Raw genomic sequence first — 27132 nt, forward strand, 5'->3', positions numbered from 1 at the left:
TGCTGTACTTGTAGAACAAATATAAAGGCTTACTGACAGGATCTAGAACTGCAGTTCAAAGTACCCAAAAATCTCATGCAAATAATATCAAGAGTTTAGAAATCAACACTAATACAGAAACCGGAACATTTCCTAACGAATACAACCAAAACTTTCCAAGACAGAGATCCCCAGCACCAGATTGCCTGTCCCCAGGGAACAGCAAAGTATGCAGATAATTAAGCTTACTTGAGTTTACAAGTTGTAACCTTTGTGTCATTTTATGGAAACAAACTATATTTAAGGGAAAAAAAAAAAAAGACAAAAATATTTACATTTTGACAACATACAACTTGTTCACATGAAGGACCACCAAATAAGTTCCCATATGTTATCAGAAGGAGGTTTACAGTATGATGTGACCTAGTGTACAAATCCAAGAGTTGCAAAGTATGGCTCACATCCCGCTGTCAGCACTCGGCAGCCCCCAAACCCATCCTTCACGTACGGTTATTCAGCTTCTCTGCAACTGTTCTCACTGAAGTATTTTTAGCATCCATCTGAAAATGCATGTTTTGCTTACTGGAAAGAAGCTAATTAACTGCACCATCACCTTTGTTCCACACTGTCCCATTTTCCACCTCTGTCCCTTTCAGCTACCAGGTCCTGATCTTCCTCCTTCTCCTCCCAATTTCTTGAACTCTTTCTTCCACTGTTTCCTTCCTAATCCGTTATATCCTTGTTTCCACAGTCATGCTTAGCCACGTTATCACCTTTGTCTTCCTCTATGTAGTGTACTTACAATCTCTCTACCTCATCTCCTTGTCATCCAGGTTTTCCCCCTTTCGTTTTTGACCAATTGCTTCTGTCATTGGTGTGACTGCACCTCCCTCTGTACTCCACCTGTACCCTCTTTTACCACTACAGCAACAGTCCTAGCAGACTCCTTCATCCAGTTTCTCCTATAAAGCTGTCAAACTTTAATTCTAGACACCACCACAAATAAAGTAACCTGCAAGGCCGTGAGTTGCCAGCTCCCTGAAGATGACAACAGGATGTTCACGACAGACATAGAACCTAGAAGCCGTCATTCTGCCATAGACCCGGTATTCTTAACAGCCTGAAGGAAGATGACGTGAAATAGCCTGTGATCCCTGCAGCGGGCACACAGGTTGTTTGGGTCTGTGCCTCGGCATTTCTGCAGCTCTTTTTATTCCATGTATCACAGTGTAAAGGCAGGGAAGTTCATCACCAACTCTGTGAAAACACAAACTAAAAGAATACAGGCCACGCTCTGAACCTGCCCTTCTCATTTTGGGTGGGGGCATCAACACAAGTGAGAGATACGGGTAATTCGTACATTTTTTTCTGTATGCGGACAACACCCTAAAATGATAAGGACTGACAGTTCAGCACACGTATTTTGTTCACAAAGAATGGTCCCAAACTTTTTTCTTTTAAGGAGGACAGGGAATACCTGACCTATTTGCACCCCATCACACGTCCATTGCTAGCCCATCCTCACAGAGACACCACTCACTCAATCCACCCCGTTATCCCTATTGCAAAAGAACAGAGCTTCCAACCCAGACAACTTATCACAGGCCAAGTTCATTCAGCACAGGCTCCAAGAGGCTGTGTACATCCTTGGGACAACGCAGTGAAATGGTATTTTTTGCTCGGGAAGGATACGTTCCAGCAATAAGCCTTCACTGAGGCAGCGTCTCCAGCGACGGAGGCGATACCAACCGAGGGGTAACACACACCGCCCGCCTTTCCTTCACAGAGACGTCGCACCCGGGCGGTGTGAGAAAAGGCGGGAAAAGGACAAGCACGTCTCGCGATTTCTGTGTAACATTTCCGATGGGGGGGACGTTTCTCACACCCATGAGTAAAACACTCCCGTAACGTCCCTGTGGGCAATGTCTCAAAGGCCCCTGCCTGGATGAGGGAGCCCACTCGAGCCACCCCTCACAGAGCGGCTGCACGCGAGGCACGGGATGGGAAGGACTTGGTCCTTGGGCGCAGCGACACAGCATGGCACCCATCTCCTCACGACACCTCCCTCCTCCACAGGTGCCCACAGACACTCCGGGAGCTCTGAGGGGGACGCAGGACCGGGGTGACAGCCCAGCGAGGAGCTCAACACCCCGAAGCGCCACTTCCACGCCTGAGGCAACACACGCCTGGGCCGCGGGGAGCCACAGCGGACGGCGATGACAGCCAGCCGGCCGGCCGGCCCCTCGCAGGGGCCGGAGCTACCATGGCGGCCGCCCCCTCGCAGCGGCCTGGCCCCCCGTACCCCGGGGGGAGGCCGCGGCCGCCGGTGCCCCGGTGCATCACGGGCGGCGGGAGAGGGGGGGAAGCCCCTCATCCCCCGCCCCTTCCCTCCCCCCCCCCCCCCCGCAGGCGGGTCGCGCCGGCCCGCGCCGGTCGGGGCCGGTTCCAGCCGGTGCGAGGCGGGCTGGGCGGCGGGTCTCCGTGCGCGCGTGCCGCACGCTGCCCGCTGACGTCAGGCGCGTGTTGGCGCGCGGGCGGGCGGGCTGGGCGGCGGGGAAGAAGCTCCGGCTACGTACGTGTAGTGCTGCGGCTTCTCCGGCTGCGCCTGCAGCGCGCTGGCGGCGCTCGCCGGCCCGGCCGCGGCGGGGCCGCCCGCCACCGGGCCCTTGGACATGCCTCCTGCCTTCCGCTCCCGCCGCCGCCGCTCCCGCCGAGGAGACCTTTATTATTCACTCTGCGCGGTCCGCACGGCGGGCGCCGCGCGCAGGCGCCGCCGCCGCCATTGCCGCCCCGGTGCGCGGGGCGGGGTGGGAGTTGTAGTCCCGCCGCCCGCCCGCCCTCCGCCAAGGCGGGAGGCGGCGGGGCGGCGGCTTCCGGCCGGCGGGACTACAACTCCCAGAGGCGGCCCGCGGCGGCGCGGCCCGCACTTCCGGCCGCGCGGGGAGGTTGGGGGGGGGGAGCGACGGGACTTGTAGTGCGAGGGGAGGTGGGGGGCGGGGCGGCAGAGCGCCCCCGAGCGGTGGGGCGGAATGGCGTCCGCGGCCAGGCGCCATCACCGGGGCCGGCCCTGAGGAAAGGCCCGAGGCTGGTGAGGGCACCGAGCCCCTGGGGAAGGCACGGCCCCTCCAGGGAAGGCCGTGGGGGAGGCTGGGCCGGGAGGCCTGTGAGAGGACGGGGAGTTATTTGTGGCAGGCGTCCTCACTTCCTTCCTCCCCCCCCCTTCCCTCCTCCTCAGGGACTGAACATGGACGCGGGAGCACGGCGTCCTGGCCAAAGGCTTATTTTAGTGTTGGCATCTGTCGTGGCTCCGCAGCCTTCCCCACCCACGGGACAACGCCGGCCAGGAAGTGCCTGGGAATAACATAGGAGGAGGAGGAAGAGGAGGAGAAGGAGGAGGAGGAAGAAGGCCCAGCCAGGCACCTGGAGAACCTACCTCCAAGAAGGTGACACCAAAGGCCCCAGGATGCCAGGTCATCAGAGGATCGCACAGGCCTCCCCTGGGAGAAAATTCCCCCCCACACACCCCCGAAGAAGCCGTGTCCAAGGAAGTGGCTGAATTCCCATGCGAAGAGCTTCCTCCATAAATTAACTTCTCTCCCGGGGAGGAAATGATACGAGCTTCTTTTAATAGGACTTTGATCTCTCGGGCTCCACACAGGACTGCGTCCCTCGCTGGGATCCTCCAGCCGCGTGGTAAAAGGGCAGCAAGGATTTATAAGGCAAACACCTTTTTTTAACTCTGCCAACACGCGCGGGGTGAACGGCGTTAATAATAAACTTTTGGCCCTGGTCTGCGCGCTGCCTGTGCAGCCGTTTTGGGGAGGGAAATAACTTTTTTAATTCTCATTTACATTGATTGAGCACCGACCGCGGGCAGGCTTTTACTGGGGTAATTTAATAGCTTATTCCCCTGCATTTGCAGGAATAAGTCATAGGATATCAATACCTCCTTATTCATCTAACAACCCTCCGCGGGAGGCTGGAGCACTGTAATTAGGCAGCTCTTGGTCAAGTAGGACAACTTTTCATAAGTCAGTATGTGTGGAGGTATTTCAGTTAATATCTACATATACACGCCCGTATACCCAACAGGAAATCACTGTCAGCGATGAACCTGCGGGAAAAAAAAACCTTCAATTGTTGACGAATCACACTGAAAACACCATCAACGCGCACTTCATGCTCAGGGATTTGGAAACCAGGGACTCCAATCCTTCCTCACTGATGTTTAATTGACAATCTGGTAGTGACACTGTTTCCTCTTCCAGTTTTCTTCTGTTTCACGCTCTGCCAAGCAACAGAGGAACATTTAGGACACACCAGCTACGTGTGCTCAGGGTGCATTTGCTTCCATCTTTGCGCAGGTCCTCGTACGTGCTCGTTTGCGCTCTCCCGCTTTGGCGCGTTCACCTTTCCCTCAGTTCGTTGCATCCCAGAGGGTGCACAGCTTTTCCCCGATCCCAAAGAGAACAAAAAAAATCAAAAGTATCTCTAAAATTAGAGGCGTAAGCAGCCATCACTGCGAAACTATGGGAAAGGAAACATCTAAGGTATTTCAGCTCCTGGTAACAAACACGAAGGAGCGGGCTCCTGCCTTTGTGACAGCAGAGTACGCTCTTAAAACTATCAGATTTAAAGTCTATGCTGTTACCATCAGAACAGGTTGCTAGATTTCTTCTTCCTAAGCGTGAACGACTCAGATGAAAGGGGAATTCTTTACTTCAGATTTTCCAAAACATGTGCAATGCAAATGGTTGTTTACCTACACCTCCCAAGTCACGCCATTGATATGCAGCTTTCTGTCTCTGATAAATAATTAACATTTTCCTTTACAAGAAAGGAAATTAACCTGAAAATGAGGACCAGAGGCAGAGGAGATGCGCAGCAGACGACATCCCTCCGGCAGCCCCGGCCCGGGCACACGTGACACTCCTGTCGCACCATATTGGCGCGCGTTTGCTTGACTTACCCGGGCAGGCGGGGAAGCGGGAGACACGCTGGGTACGTGCCGAGCTCCAGTGCCGCGGCAATCCCGGCTCTGCCCGCCGTGCCGGGTGTTGGCCCCAGAGACTTACGTGTTCGGGGAGGATGCAAAACCTCATGCAAAGTCTGCATGATTACAGCTGGGCTCCGGCTCGTGGAGCTGACGGATACCTTTAGGAGCGGTGGTTTAGGCAGGCGTCTGTTTGTGTTCCCTATATGTTCCGCGCACTACAACTGCGGGGCATTTGGGACCTGTTCGTCCTGATCCAGGTACCCTTCCTGTGGGGGCAGGGACCTGCCTCCACTCCCAGCAGTAGATACAAATACAATGACAAAGTCATATATAACAAAGTATAAACTCTTAAGGCAGCAATCTCCCCCAAAAGAGAGTCTTGTTATTTATCTTCCTAGATGCTACCAACAGGCAACATGGAATTTGGATTTTTAGTCACCATGAAACTTTGCAATTCGCTTTAGTGCTGGAGTTTGAAGGCAACCCACGAAGTGGGTGGGACTCAGGGAATGGTGACCCAGAGGGGCGCAGCCTCGTCCCCTGCGTGGCCACCACAGGGCCAGGGGTCAGACTCTGACTTTTTTTTGGGGGGGGTCACAGCCCAGCAGGGACCACCCAAACCCCGTGACGAGCCTCCCTTAGGCTGCTGCAATGGTAAAAACAGGCGAGACCCGCCGCAGGCGCTGCCTCTTCCCTTGCGAGGGGCTTCACTCGTCCCCGCTGTCACTCAGGAGCGCGGCGGGGGCGGCGGGGGGGGCAACACACGGGCCCCGAGGGACCCACCACCAAACCGGAGCCTCCCGCTCCTCGCCCGAGGTCTGCCGCCCCTCGGCGGCCTGCGCGCTGCGGCTCCCGGGGGAAGCGGAGGCAGTGGCGCTGGGGGCGGGGGGGACGGGGGAGAACGGGGACCCGTCGGCCCCCTCCCCGGGCGGCCCCGCGGCCTGGACCGGCCCTCGCCGCTCGCAGCAGTCCCCCGCCAGCCGCCTCCACACCGCAGGCCGGGAAAGACGCTTTCTGCCCGGGGGAGGGCGGGTCGGGGGGCGGCCGGGGCCGGGCGGGGGGTGCCCGGGGGAGCCAGCCGCCCCGCCGCCGCTAGCCCCGCTCCTATTGACTTCCCATTGTGGAGCTTCGCGACAAAGGGTAGGATCCAAACCCTGCCCCGTTTCGTCCAATCAGAACGCAGAGCGCCCGCCCGCCGTCGATTGGCCCCTTCTCGCCCCACAGTACCCAATCGAGCGCCTACTTTAACAACCAATCAGCGTCCGGGCATGCGCCCAATCAGCGCCGAGGAACCGGAGCACGGCCTTTGTGTGTCGTGACGCCACGGCGCCGGCGGAGGTCCCGGCCAATGGTGCGGCGCGCTGCTTCCAGGCATTGTGAGGTCACCGCGCCGTGTGCCGCCCCCACTATAAAACGCGGGTCCCCGCGGCGGGGAGGGCGCAGTGAGGGGGTGGTTGGCTGCTGAGCGGCTGTGGGGCAGGAGACGCGCAGGCTTCGGTGCGCAGCGGTACCGGCAACCGGTGCTTCCTTCTTCGCCGAGCGGTGAGTGGCGGGTGGTGGGCGCGTTCCGCGGCGGGTGGCGGTGGTGGATGGCTGTGCTGGATGGCTGTTGGAGGCCTGTATTCCTCCTAGAGCTCGGAGGGCAGGCAGGGCCTTGCCTACGTGCCCTGAGTCACGGCTGGTTCCCATCCCCCATACCCCTCCCCCCCACCTCCCCGGGGCGGCCCGGGAGGAAGGAGGAGGCGGCGTGACTCAGTCCCCTTCCCCCGGGGAGGGGAGCGGCCGGGACACGAACGCCGAAGCGGGGGCGGAGGGGGGAACCGTGACTCCTCCTTCCTCCCCCCCTTGTCCTCCCCGGGGAGGCCGCTGGCCGCCTGCCCGCCTCGGCGGCGGGGGAGGGGGGCAGCTCTCCGACATCTGCCGCTTCTGGGGCTTGAGGGGATTGGACGTAGAGGGGAGGGGGAAGGGCACGACACGACACACGGTATCACCGGGCCTGGCGGGTCGTGCTGGCACGGGGATGGAGAGAGCCGGACCCCGTGTCACGCCTGCCTGTTCTCCGTAGGTAAGTGAAGAAAAATGGCCCGTACAAAGCAGACCGCCCGCAAGTCCACCGGGGGGAAGGCTCCGCGCAAGCAGCTGGCCACCAAGGCGGCCCGGAAAAGCGCCCCCTCTACCGGCGGCGTGAAGAAGCCTCACCGCTACAGGTAAGGCCGCCGGCACGGCACGGCCCGGCGCTGCCGCAGCCCCTGCCCCGCCTCACCCGCTCCCTCCTTCCTCCTCCAACCAGGCCGGGCACTGTCGCCCTCCGTGAGATCCGTCGTTACCAGAAGTCCACGGAGCTGCTGATTCGCAAGCTGCCCTTCCAGCGGCTGGTCAGGGAAATCGCCCAAGACTTCAAAACAGACTTGAGGTTCCAGAGTGCAGCCATCGGTGCGCTGCAGGTATTGCTCGCGGCCTGCTGGGCCTTGGCGCTTGCGGTGCTGAGCATGCTTCGCTGAGGGTTTCTAACGACATTTCTTCTTGTGCTCTTGAAACAGGAGGCCAGTGAAGCATATCTGGTGGGTCTGTTTGAAGATACAAACCTGTGCGCCATCCATGCCAAGAGAGTCACCATCATGCCCAAAGATATCCAGTTGGCTCGCAGGATACGGGGGGAGAGGGCTTAAGTGAAGGCTGTTTTTATGGTGTTTTGTAGTAAATTCTGTAAAATACTTTGGTTTTAATTTGTGACTTTTTTGTAAGAAATTGTTTATAATATGTTGCATTTGTACTTAAGTCATTCCATCTTTCACTCAGGATGAATGCTAAAAGTGACTGTTCACATAAACCTCAGTGATGTGAGCCTTGTTGCTCAGGAGTGACAAGTTGCTAATATGCAGAAGGGATGGGTGATCTTTCTTGCTTCTCATGCATGTTTCTGTATGTTAATGACTTGTTGGGTAGCTAAACTTGTAAGGTACTAGAATTGATATAAATGTGTACAGGGTCCTTTTGCAATAAAACTGGTTATGACTTGATCCAAGTGTTTAACAATTGGGGCTGTTAGTCTGACCATACATCACTGTGATCAAATGTGGACTTTTTCAGAGGGTGAAACTACAAGTCTTAACCACAGTGTAACTTACAGTTTCCTAAAAACGTAAACCTGGCAGCTATAGAATACACTATGTGCATTTATAATAGCTATTTTATATATTGTAGTGTCAACATTTTTAAATTAAATGTTTTACATTCACATGTGAGGAGTCTTTGTCATTTGGTTTATATGGGCTGGAAGAAGCTTCCTCCTCCTGGCTCCTGTAGCTTTAGCAGTAGGTGCCTGGAGTCCTGCAGTGCTGCTGCAGCAACTTAATTTTATCTGTTGAGAGAAGGGAGAGCTTGCCGTGGCCACCCTCGGAGTTTTTTTGGAGGCTTTCTGTAGCTTGAGTTGTTGGTCTTGACCAGTGAGCAGAGCTGAGCCCTGCAGCTATGGGGCAGAGGAGGAATAACCTTTGTGGGTTTTCTTAATTAATAAAGCTTATCTGCTTAGCAGTGTCAGCTGTTGAGGAGATGCTAAGCTTTTTTTTTTTTTCTTCTGCTTTCCAGTAGATGCAGGGGAAGTTTATTTTGGTGGTGTGAACCACCAGCTTCTTCCCCAGCAGCGTCTCAGCATGGGTTGTGTGGGGCTGGGGCCCACCAGTTTCTGTGGGATCTGGCTGCATGACTAAGCCCCAGTTAATAACAGCAGCCAGCGCAGGATGGTATGTGAGGGGAAAAGCTAATTATACAACCTGAGAGCATATGGGCTGCTGAGCAAACTGGAATGGGTGCTCAATAAGATTCTCATTTCCCATCTAAGCTTTTTTGATGAAACAGGATTATACTCAAACCTTCACTTGAGAACAGCTCTTCAGGCCCTGGGCTGAGACGGGTCTGGCTTTCCCAGCGGTGCCTCTGGGAGCAGCTGGCCCCTGTCAGGCTGTGGTTGAGGAGAGCTGTCTGACTACAGCTGAAACACAGGTAATTAACATTTAAATTGAATTGTGAGGCTGGCTCTCTGCTCCTAAAGAACAGGCTGCACTGGTAAGGCTCAAAGTTGGCATGGAAAAGTAGCACAGGGAAGTAGTTTAGCGAGCCCATCTTGATTTATTTCAATGGAATTAGAAGCGCCGTGGCATTCCAGGAGGAAGAACAGCAACAGTTCACTCTGGCAAGCCAGTGGTGAGTCAACACGGAGCCCTCTGCGCCCAGTGCTTGCAGACTGGAGGCGTTTACAGCATCTCCTTCCACTAGGACGGCTGGGGAGAGGTTTGAAAACCACCCTGCCCCCAGCTCCAGGAGTCAGGGATAGCAGCTCTTGGGGGATGCTGCATCCCTCGGGGGCTGCTGAGCATCCCTCGGGGTCCTGCATCCCTCGGGGCTGGTGCCGGGGCTCTCCCTTCTCAGACAAACCACTCCGTGTGCTTAAATCCTGCAGCTGGAGGAACAGGCGCCCCTTAGCCTTTGCTCTTACACAACTTCCTCGCCGCCCTTCCCTACACCGCGCCAAGCATGCTCGGAACAAACACGGCCCCCCCTGGTTAATACCATTATCATATCTGCCACAGAGCTGCTAAAAACATGTTCAAGATAATCTGAGATTAGGTTTTAAACAAGTATTTTCCTCGCTGATAAACCTGTAGGGAAAAAGATCTCCTTGCAGCTAAATTGTCAACTTAATTGCTTTAAAGTTAAGCACCACCTCAGTAACTTTAGTTGATATTAAGTGATCTCGGTTAGATCAGCTCTGTCCCAGGGGGGCACAGACATGGGGCAGGGATGTCCCCACAAGAAACCTGGGGGTCCTCGGTGGCCCAGGAGCCACGTAAATTGGGAAGCACCACGCAGCTTGCGTTTAGGCAGGTTAAAAAAAAAATAATAAAAAATTCCAAGTGATGGGATTTATGAATGCTCGACGTGGTGCTCAACTCCAGTAGCAGGCTGGGCTCCTGCAGGAAAAGTATGTTTTAAAATAACATCCCTCGAAAACAATGTTTCCTCCAAGTTCTTAGTGGAAACAATGAACCATCTGGGTATGCCTTGAAGCTGTTTCTTAAAATAAAATCATTGTCTAGCAGTTCTTACAAAAGATAAACCAAGGGAAAAAAAAAAAAAAAACCCAACCAAAAAAACCCAACACACAACGCAAAAACCAAACCCACCACAAAACCATATCAATTTGTCTTAGTAATTTTAACAAAAAAAGAAATTAAGCTAGATCTTGCATGCGGTGGGCCAGAATACAGCGATGCGTGGTATTCCACGAGCTCGTTGTGATGATATCTGAAGACGGAAACCCTTCCCTTACCAATTCTCTTGACGATTTCTTCGCATTCCTGCTCAGAACTTGCTGCAAACACCAGGCAGTCGAACGTGCTCCCGTCGGGGCTCTCCGGGGAAGCGCTAAAAATGGAAACGCGTACATTAGCTGTCAGAGAGAGCGGCTCTGGAAGCCCGGCCCTGGCTCGTAACCACACCAGAGACCCCACGGCGGGTCTGGATGCCGCTTGTTTATTTTCTAAGCCCCACATCCCTCTATAGCCACACACACCCCCCCGCCAAGCGCCCGCGGGCGGCACTTACGCCACGCAGAAGGCGAATAAATTGCTGCTGTCCACGCAGCGTCCCACGCAGGAGATGGTGGGGTAGGGGTAGCGGCACAGGAGCTGCGTGGGGGACGGGAGGGAGAAGGCATTAAGGGGCTGCAGACAGTCCCTGTCGTCCCAGTTCCCGGTTTAAACTGGCCCCACAGCCCCTCCATCCCCACGATGGCAGATAGGCAGCGTCGGGGGGTCACCTGGAGCATGGGTGTCGCTCGCTCACCTTGGAAGAGGTCTTCTCCTGTACGAGGACTTCTGCTTCCATCACATCAAACAAAACATCCTGAATGGGGGATGGAGGGGGGAGAAGCCCCGATCATCACAGCGTCTGAGCTTGATTTTTTCATAAGACACTTAAAAGAGGGAGATTACTCAAAAGCAGAGGTGACGAAGCACAGCCAAGAACAGCTTTTTCAAGGCATTTTCTCTGTGCTGCCCTTTTTTCCCCCCCAACTCTCGCACTTGGAGCTTTTCACAAACAACCCCCCAAAGGCTCAGACAACGGTGTCCTGAGCCCTGCAGCATCCCTGGAAGCAGGCTCAGCCTCCCCGCAGTTTTCCAAGTACTTTCCTGCAGGTGGTTGTATTTTTTCTTTCCCTTAATGCACTTTCCTATCCTGGCCGCAGAGAAGACAAAAAAAAAAAAAAAAGAAAAGATACCCCACAGGAGTGGGGGGGGGTGTCAAATACTCAGCCAGGCCATGCGAACCTGGAGCCAGCAGGAAAAAATATCCCCGGGTAGAGACCACATTTCCCTGTATTTCTCTCGTCAAGCCATTCCCGGGATGCCCCCAGCCCCGTCGCTCACCCGCGCTGCCCGGTGCCTCTCCAGCACGGCGGGGATGGCCCGGCCCAGCACCTCCTTGCCACCGCACTGAAATAGAGTGGGAAGGAAGGAGTAATTCATGGGCACGTGAGAAGAAACCCAGAAGAGACAAAAGATGTACCCCAGGGCACGTCTTTGCCCCATCGCCTCACCTTCCCAACGCTGGTCTGACCCAGGTACTGCAGGTTGTAGAGCAGCCTGGGGGGAAAAGGGCTCGGGAGCATCAGAGCAAGGACCTCGCGCATCCTCCTGATGCTATTTGCCAGGGAAGATGCTTGCAGCCCCCCACCACCCCCAGGCCACGGGGACAGCTTTGACCCCACAGCCTTGAGTGGAGACGGGGGACAGCGTGGGCACGGGGCTGCCTCGATACTGGGAACCCCAGCCCAGCGCTGGACCTACCTGCCCCCCTGCAGCTTCCGTGGCTCCCCCTCGCCCTGGTGCCGGGGGCCTTTCTGGAGCTGGAATTGGGGCTCCTTCTCCTTCAGGACCTTCAGGTAGGGCAGCAGCGGCTCGTAGAGCCCCCCATCATGCCACCGCCACCGCAGCAGACGGAAGACGAGCGGTTGTCCCTTCAGCTTCTGCAGCACGGCCCCAGCCTGGAGTTGGGGGGGGGGAGAGAAGCAGAGCTGGAGGATGGGGGGTCAGGAGAAGGGGAGATGGGGGGGGACACGCCAGCCCTCCATGCCCACCCACCTGCCCACTGTAGGCATTTCTCAGCGAGCAGCCGCTGATCTCGTCGAGGATGTCGCCGGCCAGCACCACCTGGTCCACCTCCGCCTGGCTCTCGGGGAGCACCTCGGTGACAAAGACTCGGCCATCCACGTACCTGGGGGTGCGGCCGTGCCCCAGCTCAGCCCCAGGGACCCAGCCCCGCTCCTCCGGCCCTCCCGTACCATCAGCGATGCTTCACCAATACACAGAGGCAGGGAAAACCCACCCCCTGGGCAGTTTATACCAGCGAGGCTGAGCCGATGGGGAGAAAAAGCACCTGAGGCAGCCCCAATGCTCTCAATGGGGTGTTCATCTCCCCTTTTTGGGGGGGGGAAAAGGGGGGGGGCCACGGGTTGAGTGCCATGGTGTCCAGACCCCGATGGAGAGTGTAGAGGAGGATCCAGGGCTCCTACCTGAGCACCATCCCCAGCTCTCGGCACGGGACTGTCTCGTAAGTGACGCACACCTGGAAGAGAGTGGCCAGTGACAGTGGCCCTGGCAGTGGCCACAGCACACGCAAGGAACATGACCAGGACAAGGGGGAGGATGAGGACCCCTTGCCCTGGATCGTTCCTGGCACTGGTGCCAAACCAGGGCTTTGGGAGCCCAGGGAGAGGCCGGTCCCCAGCGCCACAGGCTGGGCTGAGACCATCAGTGGCTGCTTGTCCTTATCCTTTCCAGGGATTCGGCTGTTCCCAGACCCTGGAGGGACAAACCTGCCGGATGGATGGGATGGCAAAGCAGCAGGTGAACCCCGAACTCAGCGATGAGCCCTCCTCCCTCGCTGCACACGTCCCCCTGCAGCCAGGGGAGCGCTGCCGTCCCTCCCCAGAGCCGCTGCCGTTTGCGGCAGCACTTACTGTCACATCGCATTAGCCAGGGACCCGAAACCAGCTCGGCTGGGAGCACTCGCTGTTAGAAATGCCCAAAAGCCAGCGGCATCCCGGCCTCCGCAGCAGCACGCTGTAACCAGCCCCGAAGTCCCCTTCAGCTTTTCTGGGGATTCTTTTGGGTTAAGGCGGCAGCGGAGGGATGCTCTTCGGTTTTAAAAGACATCAAGGTATCCCCGCTGCTCTCAATAAACGCCCCGATTTTTCACCAGGCAAAACCAAGAGCGAAACCAACCGATGCGTAATCTGTGTCAGCCCAGGGAAATGGGGATTTTTTTGGCAAGAAATCAGGGGAGGGAGCAGGGGAACACTTGATTTATGTCAGCAATTTAGGCCTGGGTACTGCTCTTGCTTGGTTTTACTCCCAGGAATGCCAGGATCTGCTGCCGGTGCCAGCGCAGGCACCCAGCAGGATCCAGCCTCGGTGGCAGAGGTGGGTCTGGTGGTGCTGGGGAACCTGAGCCAAGTCACCCCTGGCTGCGGCCGGGCGGAGAGGCGCGTGGCGATCCCTCCCCACCAAATCCTTCCTCAGCTTCCTCGTTTGACTTCCCAGCGAGGGCCAGGTGGCGGAAGGATGGCTCTGGGGAGAGATGAGCTCTTACCGGCAGCAGCCAGCTTTCGTCCAAGAAGCTGCAATTCTGCAAACAAAGGAGCGTCAGCGCCATCGGTCCCGGCGAGGAAGGGGCCGGGACACTGCGCTGGCAGCCATATGCCGGCCACCACCCTGCCGATTTGTCACCGTACCTGCAGGTCCAGGGAGAAATCCATCTCTGTCACCACCAGCAGCAGCGAGAGGAAAGGCTCTGCAGAGGGACGGGGATGGAGAGGCAGCATCACCGCCAGGTTCCCAGCAGCCACAGCCTCGCGGGGACATGGCAGAGGTCCGAATAAAGCCACTTCGGGCACAATTAATGAGCCCTGGGGAGCGAGGCCCTGAGAGCATCCCAGCACCACGGCACCCAGGCTGCTGCCGGAGGCTCATCCCGGGCTCCTGCTGCCGGCATGGGGAGAGAAGTGCTGCAGCTCGACGCTTGATTTCCCCAAATTCAGACCAAGGCTCGCAGCAAACGCTGCTGACGAGCAACTTTCTCTCCATTTCTCCCCCCAAACGCGAAGTGAAGCCGCTCCGGCTCTCCTGCACGAGCCTTGCAGTGACACTGGCGGAGATCTGCAATCTGCTCATGCACCGGCAGCGCGGGTGATTTACAAGCCATCTAGGTACAGGTTTAACATGGGCTTATTTATCATAATCAAAAGATTAAAGGCTTTCACCCTGGCCTGCCCCCCCTCCAAGGAGCACAGCTGCGGATGGAATGGTGCAGCCTGTCAAGGAAATACAGCCTTTTACCACACCGAACCCCCCGTGTGACCCCTCCTGTGGGACCACAGCCTGGGCACGGCCACCAAGGGCTCCCCTCCAAGCCGGACTGCTGGGTCTGCTCAAACCAGCACCCTTGGTACAAAGCAATAACTCAGAAAACACTTGAGAAGCAATTTTCCTAGCTCATGACACTAAAACCAACCTTAGATGGATTCAAATTGTGTTTAAATATTTACACCTGATTTTCCATCACTGCAGCAGCATATTTAGATTTTACCACTAATTTGGGCTTAGAAAAATCACAGTGGACTATTCCCCCCCCGCCCCCCACAGCAGCATGGTGCCATAACGCCTGCGACAGCCACCCCCGGGACAGGTTACATCCGGCCTCGGAGGAGCCACTGTCTTACCCAGGAGGTTTTCATTGCCGAGGACGGAGCTCACTGGATCATAAAACTGAAAAACAGAGAAATGCCACTATCACGCGGCCATTTTGCTGCCCGTGGCCCACGGGTAGTGGGGGTCCCTGCTGTGAGCTGCACCTCCAGGAGCCGGGGGGTCTGTGCCAGCCCCCGCACGGCCGCCGCCAGCACCTTCCCCTGCAGAGCCAGGCGCAGAAAATACCGCCCACGGCCCTGCACTGTCCGCGTCTTCTCACAGCCGCCGGCTTTCTGAATGCTGATGGAGAGAGAGGTCGGCCTGGATGGGAAGAGGGGAAGCAGCTCACATCATAGAATCATACAGAATTGCGTGGGTTGGAAGGGACCTTTAAGATCATCGAGTCCAACCATTAACCCAACACTGCCAAAAAACCCACTAAACCATGTCCCTCAGCACCACGTCAAACCGTGTGTTAAATACCTCCAGGGATGGTGATTCCACCACTTCCCTGGGCAGCCTGTTCCAGTGTTTGATAACCCTTTTGGTGAAGAAATTTTTCCTAATATCCATCCTAAACCCGCCCTGGTGCAACCTGAGGCCATTTCTTCTCCTATCAATTATTACTTGGGAGAAGAAACCAACCCCCACCTCACTCCAACCTCCTTTCAGGTAGATGTGGGAGCATCTGGGGTCTTTGGGACAGACCCCCTCCCACCTGGGGTCTTTGGGATGAGCACATCGTGGATGGACACCGCCATGGCTTAGATTGTCACTCCCAGCCCAGCTCGGGGCCACTCACCTGCCACCGTCCCCCGTGGGAAGCTGCTCCACCCAGTGCCAGTAATCCCGTCTCCTGAAGCCCCAGGCTGGCTCTGTGGCAAGAAGGGAGCACAGGGCCCTTTGGTGTGGGCACCGGGAAGCTGCCACCCCCCACCCGGGCACAAAGAGCTACTCACGTCGTAGCCCCTTGCGCAGGATGCTCTCCAGCAGCTGGCAGAAGGAGGTGAGGTGCGGCGAGGCGTCCGTGCAGGGCCCCCCGCCCTCCCGCAGCCGCAGCACCCCGCCTGCGGTGGGGGGAGCATCAGCGCCCATGGGTGCCCCAGCCCGGAGCGGGGGGCACCCACGGGAACAGCCCTGTGCACACCCCCAGGGCGGGTCGCTGGTGCTGCGGGAGGTGCCCGACACGGCGCAGCATGCGACCCCGCGGCCGCAGCGGGCAGAAACTCCGGTAAACTTCCTCAAAGCCAAGGCCGGGGGCTAACAGCCGGTCAGGCGGCGGGGCTGGCCCTGCCACGGCGGCTCCCGGACCGGGAAACCCCCGCCCGGCCCCGTCGTCAGTCCGGCCAAACCGGTGCCGCTGCGCAGCGAAGGACCGGGCCCCGGGTGGGGGCTGCCGGGGGAGGCGGGTACCGACCCCGGGGGGCGGTGGGGAACCACGCTCACCTTTAAGGGCGCTCAGCAGCGGCTCCTTCCCGGCCATGGGCTCGGCCCCCCGGCCCGGGCGGTCCCGCGGCGGCGGCTCCGGGAGGGAATCGGCAACCGGGAACGGGCCCCGCCCCGGGAACGGATCGGCCCGGCCCCGCGGGGGGGGAAACCTCCCGGCTCACACCCACCTGCGGCTGCCTGCGGGCCGGGCACCTCGATAGGTGCAGCACAGACATTGATGCATATATACATACATGTACACGCATATAAAATAAATACATTGGTATATATTGGCATCAATCACATACATAACAGAGAGACAGGTGCACACATATACATGTGTATCTGCCCGCATATCAGGAGGTGATTCTATCCCTCTCCTCCACTCTGGTGAGACCCCACCTGGAGTATCGCATCCGGCTCTGGAGTCCTCAGCACAAGAAGGACATGGAGCTGTTGGAGCGGGGCCAGAGGAGGCCACAGAGATGCTGGGAGGGCTGGAGCCCCTCTGCCGTGAGGACAGGCTGAGAGAGCTGGGGGGGTTCAGCCTGGGGAAGAGAAGGCTCCGGGGAGACCTCAGAGCCCCTTCCAGTCCCTAAAGGGGCTCCAGGAGAGATGGGGAGGGACTCTGGATCAAGGAGCATAGTGATAGGACAAGGGGTAATGGTTTTAAACTGAAAGAGGGGAGATTTAGGTTAGATATTAAGGAGAAATTTTTCACTGAGGGCAATGAGCCCCTGGCCCAGGTTGCCCAGAGAAGCTGCGGCTGCCCCATCCCTGGAGGGGTTCAAGGCCAGGCTGGACGGGGCTTGGAGCAACCTGGGCTGGTGGGAGGTGTCCCTGCCCAGGGCAGGGGGTGGCACTGGGTGGCCTTTAAGGTCCCTTCCAACCCAAACCATTCTATGAGTCTATGATCCTATGATTCTACGTTCGAGCCCGGCCGCCGGCGGAGCGGGGCGGGGCGGGGCGGGACGGGGGGCGGTGCGGGACCGGGGGCGGAGCGGAGCGGCCATGGCGGAGGCGGTGGCGGTGGCGGAGCCCGGGTCTGTCCCGCTGCTGGCGGCCGCCCGCCGGGCGCACGGAGAGGCTTTCGGGGGGGCGGCGGTGCTGGCGGCGTGGGCCCCCGGCCGGGTCAACCTCATCGGCGAGCACACCGACTACAACGGCGGCTTCGTGCTGCCCATGGTAAGGGCCGTGCTCCGCCGCCCCGGCCCCGTGATCCCTCGGTGTCACCCTTCCGGGTCCCCCTTGCAGCCTCCGGGGGTTCCCGGCCGCCGTCTCCCCCCGCCTGCCCCAGGGTGTCCCACCGGGATCCACCACCCGGGGCCCTACGGGATCCCCTGGGATCCCCCTTTCACCATCCAACCCCCGGGATTCCCCCGCCCAGGACCCTGCGGGATCCCCCTTTCAGCATCCTGCCCCTGAATCCCCCGCCCAGGACCCTGCAGGGTCCACCGGGATCCCCCTTTCACCGTCCTGCCCCTGGGATCCCCCTGCCCAGGGCCCTGCGGGATCCCCCACCATGCCCAGGACCCCGGAGCATCAGGGGCAGCACCCTTCGGACCGGCTCCTAACTCACTGCAGAGGGGTGCAATTCCCCCTCCCCAGCCACCTCTTCGAAGGGTTGAAGCCTCTTTTCTGCAACCCCATCAAAAATTTCCCATCCCTGGAGAGTAAGGTTTTGGTGGCAGAGATGGCTTGAAGCAGCTGGGGCTTCCTGCCCTCCTTTGGCTTGGCAGGGGAGCCCCCTCTCAGTCCTAAATCAAACCTACAGCTAATTATTTTGAGGCCAAGGAGCGTGGGAGCAGGTCAGCTGAATTCCCCTGCAGGCAAGACAACTTCCCGAAACCTCATGTCCTTGTCATGGGTTTCCACTCCCCCGGAGCCTAGCAGCGGCTGAGCTGGGGTGGTTGATCACAACATTTTGGTGCTAAGACTGACCCTGTGTGGCATGAAATAGCCAGAACATTCAATGCTGTGACAAGCCGGAGCGTGCGGTGGCAGCTGGTGACTCTGCACGGGCAGAGTTAAGGGTAACAAGTGTCTGGTGCAGTCACAGCTGTCCCCTGCCACCAGTGGGGATGCTCCAAGGGATGCCGCAGGGTCTGAGCACACCTTCCCCCTGCCTCCCCAGGCCCTGCAGCTGGGGACGGTGCTGGTGGGATCCCCCACGCAGGACGGGACCATCTCCATCCTCACCACCTCGGCGGAGGCGGACGAGCCCCACAGGGTGCAGTTCCCGGCTCCCCGCCAAGGCAGCCCTCTGAGCCCGGGGCAGCCGCGCTGGGCCAACTACGTCAAGGGCGTCATCCAGCACTACCGGGGTAAGACCCAGGCTGCAGGGTGGGTTAGAGCCCCCTTCATGCGGGGCCGGTGCTTGGCACCAGGCTTTTGGCATGCTCCGGGGGTTCTTCCAGTGCCGGTACAATCCCGCAGCTGCTGCAGGACCAAGCTCCAGCAGAGATGCTTTCAGCTCCAAAGACCCCTGTGTTTGCGGGGGGATGCCCGGGTCACGGTCTGCCGTGGATCTCCCTGTGTTTTAAAACGGGATATCAGACAGGGGTTCCTCCATCGGGAGCCGGTTCGCCATGAGCTGTGGGGCACGGCAGCCCCCAGCCCTGCAGGGGCTCACGGCCCCCCTCCTCCCTTCTGTTCCCGCAGGTGGTCCCGTGCCGGGCTTCACCGCCGTGATAGCCAGTGACATCCCCCTGGGCGGTGGCCTCTCCAGCTCCGCCGCTCTGGAGGTGGCTACCTACACTTTCCTCCAGCAGCTCTGCCCTGGTAAGGCAGCAGTTGGTCCTGGCCCCAGGTGCCTCCATTCCCGGGTGGGAGCCGGGATGAGGAGGGTGCCTTTAGCAAGACCCCGCAGCCCTCAGGGAAACGCCGCTGTGGGGTGGGTCACAACCGCTTAGTGGAGCTGGCGCCACTCTGGCTGCAGGGCTGCTCCGGCTCACCTAGTAATGCCTCTAAAGCCCATGGACCATCAGGGATGAGAGGATGTTCTCTTGGGAGCAACTTCTCCCCACCCTCATGTCTCCAAAAATCTGAGACATCGGTGTCCAATTATTGCATCCAGCTGGATCCAGGGACCCACGCAGGCACAGGAGCAAGCACCTGCAGCTGATGCTTTAGCAAACCCCCATTCCATGGCAAAGCAACCCTTTACCTTCGTGTTTTCTCCCCTTATTCCAGGCAAGGGGCAAAGGTCCCAGAGCTGCTAACCTGCCTCTCTCTGCTCTGGCACAGATGACGGTGATTTGGTAGCCAAGGCACTGGCGTGCCAGAAAGCAGAGCACACGTTTGCCGGCATGCCCTGTGGGATCATGGACCAGTTCATATCCGTGATGGGCAAGGAAGGCCATGCGCTGCTCATTGACTGCAGGTCAGGGCCGAGCCCCGAGCTCGCTGTGCTGTGCCCGCCTCCTCGGGCAGGTGGGGACGAGCTGGTTCCATGGCCACGAAATAAATGCAGGAGTGCAGGGAGGGGTTAACCCCTGTAGCCAGCCCAAAATCTCATTGGGGGGCTGGGGTTCCCTACATTTTAATTCCTATGTCTTGATTTCTCCTCCTGCATCTTTTCTGCTACTTGCCTGGGTTGTCTTTCCCGCAAAGCTGATAGAGTCCATTATGGGACTAATAACTGGGAGTGAAATGCTCGAGCGAAATCCTAAACTCGATGGACTTTGCATCTGCGGAGGCAGGAGCTGCCTGCCACGTCACTTGGACGGCCGATGGCCGTAGCAGGCGGGGGGGCGGGCGCACGGCCCGTGCTGAGCTCTTGCTGCAGGTCCCTGGAGACCATCCTCGTCCCGCTGACTGACACCAGCTTGGCCGTCCTCATCACCAACTCCAACGTGCGGCACACACTGACGGGCAGCGAGTATCCCACACGCCGGCGGCAGTGCGAGGAGGCAGCGGCGGCGCTCGGCAAGGCCAGCCTGCGAGATGCCACCATGGCTGACCTGGAAGGTGGGGACGGTCCCTCCCTCGGCTCTGACCGCTCCTTGGGGCAGCAGGAGCTTGGTGCTCTATGGTGTGGGCTGAGACTGCGGGGCAGCACCCGGGGTGGGTGGATGCATGCACCGGGACAGGAGCATGCCATGAGTGGAGAAGCAGGGTTGCAGGATGCGGCTGTGCTCACCCCCAGCAGCATCCCGCAGACCAGAGCAGCTTTGCTGCAAGGATGTGCTTATCTCTGCAGCGGCCAGGAGCCGTCTGGGCGAGGAGGTGTACCGGCGGGCCAGGCACGTCGTCGGTGAGATAGCACGGACAGTCCAGGCAGCGCAAGCACTGCAGGACAGGGACTACAAGACATTTGGGAGGCTGATGGTGGAGAGTCACAACTCCCTGAGGTGAGGATGTACCACCCCTGGGCAGGGCAGGCTGCACTGGGGGCACTGATGTCAGGTTCTCAGGGGGTTCCCTTGCCAGTGGGGACAGCACTGGGGGCAGCCAGAGCCGTGTCCTGCCCAGTGTCTCTCACGGCTCAGTCTCCCAGGGAGTTTTAGGAGAAGCCCCGCAGGCTTCTGCACTGGGGGGTACTGGGATGAGGCAGGCAGTCGCATACGTTACAGAGCCGTGCTGTTACGGTAGCGCCCAGCCGGTCCCTGACGCTCGCAGCCTCGCTCATGTATACATGCACTTATAGGCAGGGAGCTGGACCGGGGTCTGTGGCATCCCGCATTGCTGCGGTTTGCTATGGCAATGCATGCACCAAGGCGTGTGTTTCAGCCGTTAGGGGTGCGAGGGCTATGGCTGGGGTGCAGGACAGGGCTGACCGTGGGTCTCCTCTCTCCAGGGACGACTACGAAGTGAGCTGCCCGGAGCTGGACGAGCTGGTAGCGGCAGCTCTGGAGGTCGATGGGGTTTACGGCAGCAGGATGACCGGGGGAGGCTTCGGAGGCTGCACGGTGACATTGCTGGAGGCTGGGGCTGCAGAGAGAGCCCAGCACCACATCCAGGTACGCGGCAGAAAAGTGCTGGGAGAATTGACTCAAAGATCCCAAGGAAACACTCAGGGGCATGGCCCGGGGACGCTGTTGGAGCTGTGCTCCTGAGGCACTCAGCGTTGGCGTAGCCCATCTGGTGCCACGCAGGGATAGCCCCAGGTCTGTCGATGCTACTAAGCTCTTGCAGTTCAGCATCGTGCTGGTCGCGCAGCACTGCCCAAGGACCTTACTGCATTGAGAAAGTGAGCAAAAAGGTGCTGGGTGAGCTTCAGGAAGGCTAAATCTATCTAGGGAAGAGCAATCCAAGCTGAGCTTAGGCAATGCTGAGTTTAAACCGGCACTTACAGCCCAGGAAAAATCTCAGTGCTGTCATCAATGTTCTCTAAATCAGCAGCTCAGCCTGCGCCAGGAGCTGAAAATGCCAGCAAAATGGGGGTGTCGGGAGATGGGGGCAGTGAACGAGGCAGCGCCTTATTTCGCTGCTGTATGAGATCATGGTGAGCCCTGTAAATTGTGGGGGGGATAAAGAAGGGGCAGAGGAAGGTGTCCGAAATGAGGAGAGACCGAAAGGACGCTGCCTCTGCCATCTGACGAGAAGCTGGGAGAGAGGGAACGTGACCAGGAGTTAAAAAAGAGCGGAGGGAGTAGATCGGGTGAGTGTGGAACTGACCCTCGCATCCTCCAAAATAAGAACCAGCGACCGCTGGGTGAGTGAGGAGGGAAACAGAGCCAAGGAAGCCCTGCGCAGGGCTGGCGGTGAGTTTTCTGCTGTCACCAGAGGCCGTGGAGGTTGGTGGCATCAGCAGGGTCAGAAAGGGGTTGGAAAAAGTCACAGAGAACAGTCCCTGAGGGGCTGCTGGAGGCTGAGCTTGGGGATGTGTTGATAGCCTCCCTGCCCCATGCTGTGGACGGCCCAAGGGACCCCAGGCAGTGGCCAGGACAGCACGCTGTCCCCCAGAAAAAACATCTGGAGGGGCAGCTGGGCCAGCTGCACGGCTGGGCTGGCCAGCAGGGCCGCAGCTCCAGCAGGTCTTGCCTGCACCAGCCCAAAAGCACCCCCCAGCCCAGGCACTTACTGCTCCTCTTGTCTCCTAGGAGAAATACAGCGGCACAGCCACCTTCTACCTCACCAAACCCTCCGGAGGGGCAAAGATCCTGCCCCTGTAGAGGAGCGACCGCCTCGCCTGGGCCGGGATCGCCTTCCTCCGAGAGGCGGCTGCTTTCCTGCCTTCACAAGGGAATCAATTTGTCTGCCTGCATCGTTTGCCTAATAAACACAAAACATTTGCACAGTCGTTCTGTGCCCGCCTGGGCTGAGCTCTGAGGCCAAAGTCACGGGGGACCTTTCCCCAGAGGAAACTGGTTGAAATCCAGTTTGCACCGGTGTAATGAGCCATTACCAGGGATGCGGGGTCCAGTAGTGCCTCTGGAGCTGCAGTCGCGGGAGGGGATGGCAGTGGAGCAGCAGCAGGCACTGATGCTTGGCAGAAGCCCCTGCTTTGGGTATCTGCTTCTTCATCTGTGTCCTTCACGTGCTGCTGCAGATGGAGGGGGGAAGATAATTTTATTTTTTTTTATATTTTTTTTTTTAAGAAACAAACAGGAAGAGGCGGACTGTAGAGAAAACATTTATTGAGTGCAATAGGAAGCCATCTGATCAAAGGCCCGCTGTCAGAGCAGGCTGCTGGATCCGCCCTTGGAAAGGCTGAAACACCACCAGCCCTAACGACCAGATGAAAATTAAGAAGTGAGGCTGTTCTAGTGCGAGGCATGGGGTTGGTGCGCAGCCGCCTGGTGCGTGGGGATGGCGTGACATCCTGGAGAGCAGCAGCTGTGCTTGGATAACAGGATACTCTTTGGTTAAAATGCTTGGAGGTGGGGGATCCCTTTTTAAGTGGTTTTCAGTGTTTACCCTGGACCACAAAGCACAGGGAAAGGGGCCTGGAGTCCTTGTGCAGGAGGAGACATGTCAGCTGGAGAGGAAAAACCCCGACCACAAAGGTGAGATGGGAACGGGGAGGCAGGCAGGCTAACACCACTGGTACGTGCTCAGGAAAAATAAGTGCTTCTTGAAGTCATGGTAGAACCACAGGGTTGGGTCAAGAGATACTTCACCAAGTTCAAAACTGACCTAGCTCCAGCTGCAGTCCTGGAGACTCCGGGGGACTTTACTCACCCATGCGCATCTTTGGCTCAAACATGGACAACCCGTCCCACTCAAGTGAACAGCCTGGAGAGGAGAGGGAGCTCTCGGTGGTGTCAGTGCTAGAAAAATCTTCTTCCGGGTCAAAAAAACCCCCCAACAACCAAACAAAGAAACCCAACAACAACAGAAAAAGAACAAAACAGCCCAAGTCCAGCGTCAGATCAAATCAGGCAGGCGCCACTGCCCGGGAGCCCAGGCAGCTGCTGTTTTGGTTGGAAGCTCTAATCCGGAATGGTGGCAGCTGCTGCATGGGGCGGGATCCTTGCTTTCGGCGGGCTCCTTGCCGGCTCCCGTGCGGCTGAAGCATGCCAGGGAAACACACTGTTCAGCAAGACACGGATCCCGATTGTTCTTGTTGGCAGAGGGCAGCGAGACGCCAAGTGTCATGCCCAGAGCCAGGAAACAAGGTCCAGCAAGGTCTCAGCTCAGCCCTGCATCCAGCACCGTCCAAGGAGAACGAGAGCCAGGGGCTGAAGGGGGCTCAGAGGCTCGCTCAGGATGATGAGAGCCCCTGCTGTTCTCAGGCTTGCTCCTCCCTCGTGTTTACTGAGGGATCACAGCTCCCTTTATAGACGTTGGTGTTGGGCAAAAGGGCTTTTTAAAAACACCCGACATCTTCTGCCACAAAACCTCACGCTCTCCACATCAGCCATGTAAGAAATCCCAGGCACCGTTCCCATCCCCGGGCATCACGGCCTGGGCCATCCCCATCCCTCATCTCCAGGCAGCTCCCAGCCCTTCTGCGCCTGTGCTGCGGCTGGAGGGCGCTTCGGCTGGTGGGTGCTGTGCAGGGAACCTTCTGCTGGAGGACATAAGGCCCAAGGCAGAGCCCAGCAGCTCATCAACAGGCTTTCCGCAGGGTTTAGTGGCCTTCGGATCAAGCCCTTAATTAATTTCTTCCAGTTATTCATGCTTCTCAGCAGCCACAGTCCCAGTGTAGCCTCAATATTCAGCATAGATCTCATCCACTTCAATATTTTTTTTTTATAAAATAATAAAATACATTTATATATATTTATATATATACTACGAAAACTGTACAATGTTTATGCAAAAAAAAAAAAAAATGCATCAGAGGCCATCCCGAGTAACGCTATACAAATGAAAGGCTATAGTTTGCTATCGTGGTACCAAATCTTAGCAGCGAAGAACAGACACAACTAGGTGCAGTAAGAAAGCATAGGTTACCCCAAACCCCCACCTTGCAGCTCTCATAAAAGACCAAACAGAACAAATCACCACCTCCAGTGGGCAGCCAAAGGTGCCGGAGAGCCCGAAGCAAAGATGGAAAGGATGACCTTCTGTAAATCAGGATGTTGTCAGCTGGGATCCTCTCGAAGCTGAGGACCTGAGAATAAATCATTCTGTTCCGTTTATATGGGGACTGGAGCCACCGAGACACCAGAATTTCTGCAGTTGCAGGTGTATTTGGATGGGGATGGGCATTGAAGACTGGTATTGGAGTGAGTGGTGATTGTTCATGGAAGACGTCCCCGTGGACTCTGCAGAACTGAGTCTCTGGAGAGCAGGACAGGGTGAACAAGCCCTGAAGGATGAGCACACACCTGATGACCCAACTGTGCCAGAGCTTTGAGTGCGCTGGGCTCCAAAGGAGACATCCAGAGCTTGAAGTGCTGCGGAGGAGCGCCCACAGGAGGAGCTGCCCAGGCAGCACCTGGATGAAGCACCCTTGGGTCATTCCACAAAGTCCTGCCACCTGAACGGCAGCGTCCCGCTGGCAGATGGCCTGCCCTGGCTCAGGCCTCGTAGAACTGCCTCTCCATCTGTTTGGTGAGGGTCCCGCTGGACATCACTGTCCGGCTCACGAACTCTTTGGTGACCTGTTTGGTGAGGGTGCTGCTGGCGCTCTCCACTCGCTGGGTCGTCATCAGCATGCCGTCTGCAGCAAGAAGCTCAGTGGTCAGGACACCGCGCAAAGTACGGGGTTACAGGATAAGGATCTGCTCTGCCTGATGATTCTGGCAGAGATTCCTCCCTAAATACCGCTTTCACCGATGGAAAACCTCTCCAGATCAAGTGATTCAGTACTTTGCTATGTCAGTCAGTAAGATGGATTTCCTAACGGCTCCCAAACTCTTTGTATTTCAGTGATTCCTCGAACTCAATGGGGACAACATGGGACAACTACACTGATGTAGTTAAATATGATCATCACACTTTTATGTTTTTTCCTGCTCTGAAGAGGTCTAACCTTGCAGGGAGAGTTATGATTTGGTCCCTAGTGGTAGTCCTGGTGGATTTTGAAAACTCAGCATTCCCCTCGTGACTGGGCGGCACATGGGAAATGACTGCAACTGCCTCTGGGGCAGAGCAGGGACATGGTGCAGGAAAGAGTCTGGTCCTCTTCATCCACCCCACCTGATGGACCCTCCCTCCCTGCCTTTTACTCTTGAGGTAAAAGCACCCTCAGACCTTTGAACAAGTAGAGTTGTTCTGTGCTTTCCAAGGGTTTCAAAGCAGACAGTGAGCCCCTACCTGTGAAGTGGGGATCCAGGGAGGAATGGCTGATGCTGGTTTTGGTGGTGTATTCGGTGGGGAAGTTATACACTTCTTCTCTCATGTACTGCTGCCCTCCAAACTGGGAGAAAGTGCCTGGGGAGAAGGAAAAGGGACAAGTCAGCCAGGAAACAAGGAAATTCCAACTCCTCAACCCTGCACAGTGAGCATCAACAGTCATCTCAGGAGGTTCCTCTTGCTGACATCAGAGACAGGTTTAGGAGGAACTGGGAGGACTGGGAAGGTCTTACGCCTGTCCAGTGTAAGAAGTTGCCTCCAGGTATGTGTACAACCAGGTATGAGACAGAAATTTCATAATAAATTAAACACAGGCAGGTTCTCACGATCCTCCCTCATTCAGTGTATCAGGACTGAGACGGTGCTCACAAGGCACAGCATTGTCTTCATGGAAGACAATGTCTCCATGTCTTTCATGGAAAATGGAGTCACCACCAGAGCTGGAAAGGGACTCCGGGAGTTGTGTTCCCTGCTCTAAGATGTTTATCTTTCCACCTCCACAAAGCCATGGTACTGTACCTCCATCCTGAGATTCGATGGTGATGATGCCTTCTCTCTCTGGCCCAAAGCCTTGGGTGGTCTTGGCTTGCACTTTGAACTTGTATGGGACGTTCTCACTCAGGTGGGGCACAGTAAGGGTAGTTTCTGGATTGTCTCCTTCAACATAGATATTCCTGGGCTCCCCTAATCCACACAGAGATACCAACGGTGAAGACAGGCAGGAGCAATGGTCCCTCCAAACACACACAACTCTGGCTGTTGTCTTTGTTTTCCCTAAGTTTTATGCCACCAACAGACTGTACAACCTCATCACCCAGTTCTATGAAGGGTTAAGGCACGGCTATTTTAGTACAGTGTTGATCCTCAACAAACCTCCACTGGGTTTGGGTTGTAATATGCTACCTCCTCCCACTACATTTGTTACACCAGGCCATGCAATGACACAAAGCATTGGGGTCCAGCAGCTCCCAGGCTCATGGAATCAGCCTCATGTCCCCAGTTTGTCCACACCGATGTAAGCAGACAACTTTGTTGTTTGTCCCAGGAAAAATGCAGCAAGTTGCTGCCTTTGATGGAGGTATCTTGTGTTCTACACAGCAAACTGGTCTTCCAGAGCCTGATACCATACCTCCTCCATGCAGCATCTCACAGGTGACCATGTAGCCCAAGATGGACCCATTGGGCTTGCGGGGTCTTTCCCAGCTGAGCTGCAGGGAGTCAGGGCTGAGGGCAGTGAAAACCAGTGGTCCGGGGGCACTGGGTGTGCTCAGCGTGAAGGGTGAACCTGCA

The 27132-nt window shown here is 57.2% G+C and overlaps 5 protein-coding genes across 14 annotated transcripts in view; 2 read left to right on the forward strand and 3 right to left on the reverse strand.

Moving 5' to 3' along the window:
* UNK (unk zinc finger) overlaps positions 1–2766 on the reverse strand; it is a 46083-nt gene extending 43317 nt beyond the window's left edge. For 5 of the 6 annotated variants that reach the window (XM_074607527.1, XM_074607524.1, XM_074607526.1 and 2 more), the window contains exon 1: positions 2556–2751. In XM_074607527.1, the coding sequence (XP_074463628.1) occupies positions 2556–2653 (98 nt within the window). In that variant the 5' untranslated portion in view covers positions 2654–2751. Of the gene's footprint in view, positions 1–2555 lie in introns of all 6 variants that reach the window. The other variant, XM_074607528.1, reaches the window with a different exon arrangement.
* A 3479-nt stretch (positions 2767–6245) lies between these two features.
* On the forward strand, positions 6246–8215 carry H3-3B (H3.3 histone B). The gene is made up of 4 exons (XM_074607713.1): positions 6246–6517; positions 7041–7182; positions 7266–7419; positions 7516–8215. Exons 2-4 carry the CDS (start codon positions 7055–7057, stop codon positions 7642–7644), a joined length of 411 nt encoding a protein of 136 aa, XP_074463814.1. The 5' UTR covers positions 6246–6517; positions 7041–7054; the 3' UTR covers positions 7645–8215.
* An 866-nt stretch (positions 8216–9081) lies between these two features.
* On the reverse strand, positions 9082–16284 carry LOC141751144 (uncharacterized). Of its 2 annotated transcripts, XM_074607501.1 has the most exons (16): positions 16171–16284; positions 15684–15791; positions 15527–15599; positions 14889–15045; positions 14757–14802; positions 13770–13828; positions 13628–13663; positions 12549–12601; positions 12118–12250; positions 11824–12020; positions 11574–11619; positions 11404–11469; positions 10820–10879; positions 10580–10662; positions 10305–10399; positions 9082–9434 (listed from the first exon to the last, which is right to left on the reverse strand). In XM_074607501.1, the coding sequence occupies exons 1-16, from the start codon at positions 16205–16207 to the stop codon at positions 9400–9402; spliced, it is 1284 nt and encodes a 427-aa protein (XP_074463602.1). In that variant the 5' UTR covers positions 16208–16284; the 3' UTR covers positions 9082–9399. The 2 variants fall into 2 exon arrangements, with proteins under 2 accessions (XP_074463602.1, XP_074463600.1); XM_074607499.1 differs by lacking the exons at positions 9082–9434; positions 16171–16284 and having other exon boundaries at positions 10137–10399; positions 15684–15947.
* An 865-nt stretch (positions 16285–17149) lies between these two features.
* On the forward strand, positions 17150–22408 carry GALK1 (galactokinase 1). The gene is made up of 8 exons (XM_074607602.1): positions 17150–17337; positions 18287–18476; positions 18814–18933; positions 19399–19534; positions 19940–20121; positions 20354–20504; positions 20951–21113; positions 22197–22408. Exons 1-8 carry the CDS (start codon positions 17164–17166, stop codon positions 22266–22268), a joined length of 1188 nt encoding a protein of 395 aa, XP_074463703.1. The 5' UTR covers positions 17150–17163; the 3' UTR covers positions 22269–22408.
* Position 22409: 1 nt separating this feature from the next.
* ITGB4 (integrin subunit beta 4) overlaps positions 22410–27132 on the reverse strand; it is a 31068-nt gene continuing 26345 nt past the window's right edge. For all 4 annotated transcript variants that reach the window (XM_074607600.1, XM_074607599.1, XM_074607601.1 and 1 more), the window contains 4 exons: positions 26972–27127; positions 26362–26526; positions 25804–25920; positions 22410–25207 (listed from right to left, as the gene is read on the reverse strand). In XM_074607600.1, the coding sequence (XP_074463701.1) occupies positions 25065–25207; positions 25804–25920; positions 26362–26526; positions 26972–27127 (581 nt within the window). In that variant the 3' untranslated portion in view covers positions 22410–25064. The remainder of the gene's footprint in view (positions 25208–25803; positions 25921–26361; positions 26527–26971; positions 27128–27132) is intronic.

Source organism: Larus michahellis, chromosome 14 (assembly GCF_964199755.1).
Source record: "Larus michahellis chromosome 14, bLarMic1.1, whole genome shotgun sequence".
NCBI classification, from domain to species: domain Eukaryota; kingdom Metazoa; phylum Chordata; class Aves; order Charadriiformes; family Laridae; genus Larus; species Larus michahellis.

What these genes read in the sequence shown, in the direction of transcription:
- H3-3B (XM_074607713.1), top strand. Translation starts at nt 7,055, where the DNA reads ATGGCCCGTACAAAGCAGACCGCCCGCAAGTCCACCGGGGGGAAGGCT. An exon ending in AAGAAGCCTCACCGCTACAG is followed by an intron (nt 7,183 to 7,265) that starts GTAAGGCCGCCG and finishes TCCTCCAACCAG; the next exon opens with GCCGGGCACTGTCGCCCTCC. An exon ending in CAGCCATCGGTGCGCTGCAG is followed by an intron (nt 7,420 to 7,515) that starts GTATTGCTCGCG and finishes CTCTTGAAACAG; the next exon opens with GAGGCCAGTGAAGCATATCT.
- LOC141751144 (XM_074607499.1), bottom strand. Translation starts at nt 15,819, where the DNA reads ATGGGCGCTGATGCTCCCCCCACCGCAGGCGGGGTGCTGCGGCTGCGG. An exon ending in GAGCTGGGGATGGTGCTCAG is followed by an intron (nt 12,251 to 12,548) that starts GTAGGAGCCCTG and finishes CCGCACCCCCAG; the next exon opens with GTACGTGGATGGCCGAGTCT. An exon ending in AGGAGAAGACCTCTTCCAAG is followed by an intron (nt 10,663 to 10,819) that starts GTGAGCGAGCGA and finishes TCCCCCACGCAG; the next exon opens with CTCCTGTGCCGCTACCCCTA.
- GALK1 (XM_074607602.1), top strand. Translation starts at nt 17,164, where the DNA reads ATGGCGGAGGCGGTGGCGGTGGCGGAGCCCGGGTCTGTCCCGCTGCTG. An exon ending in GCGCTGCTCATTGACTGCAG is followed by an intron (nt 19,535 to 19,939) that starts GTCAGGGCCGAG and finishes CTCTTGCTGCAG; the next exon opens with GTCCCTGGAGACCATCCTCG. An exon ending in CACCATGGCTGACCTGGAAG is followed by an intron (nt 20,122 to 20,353) that starts GTGGGGACGGTC and finishes TTATCTCTGCAG; the next exon opens with CGGCCAGGAGCCGTCTGGGC.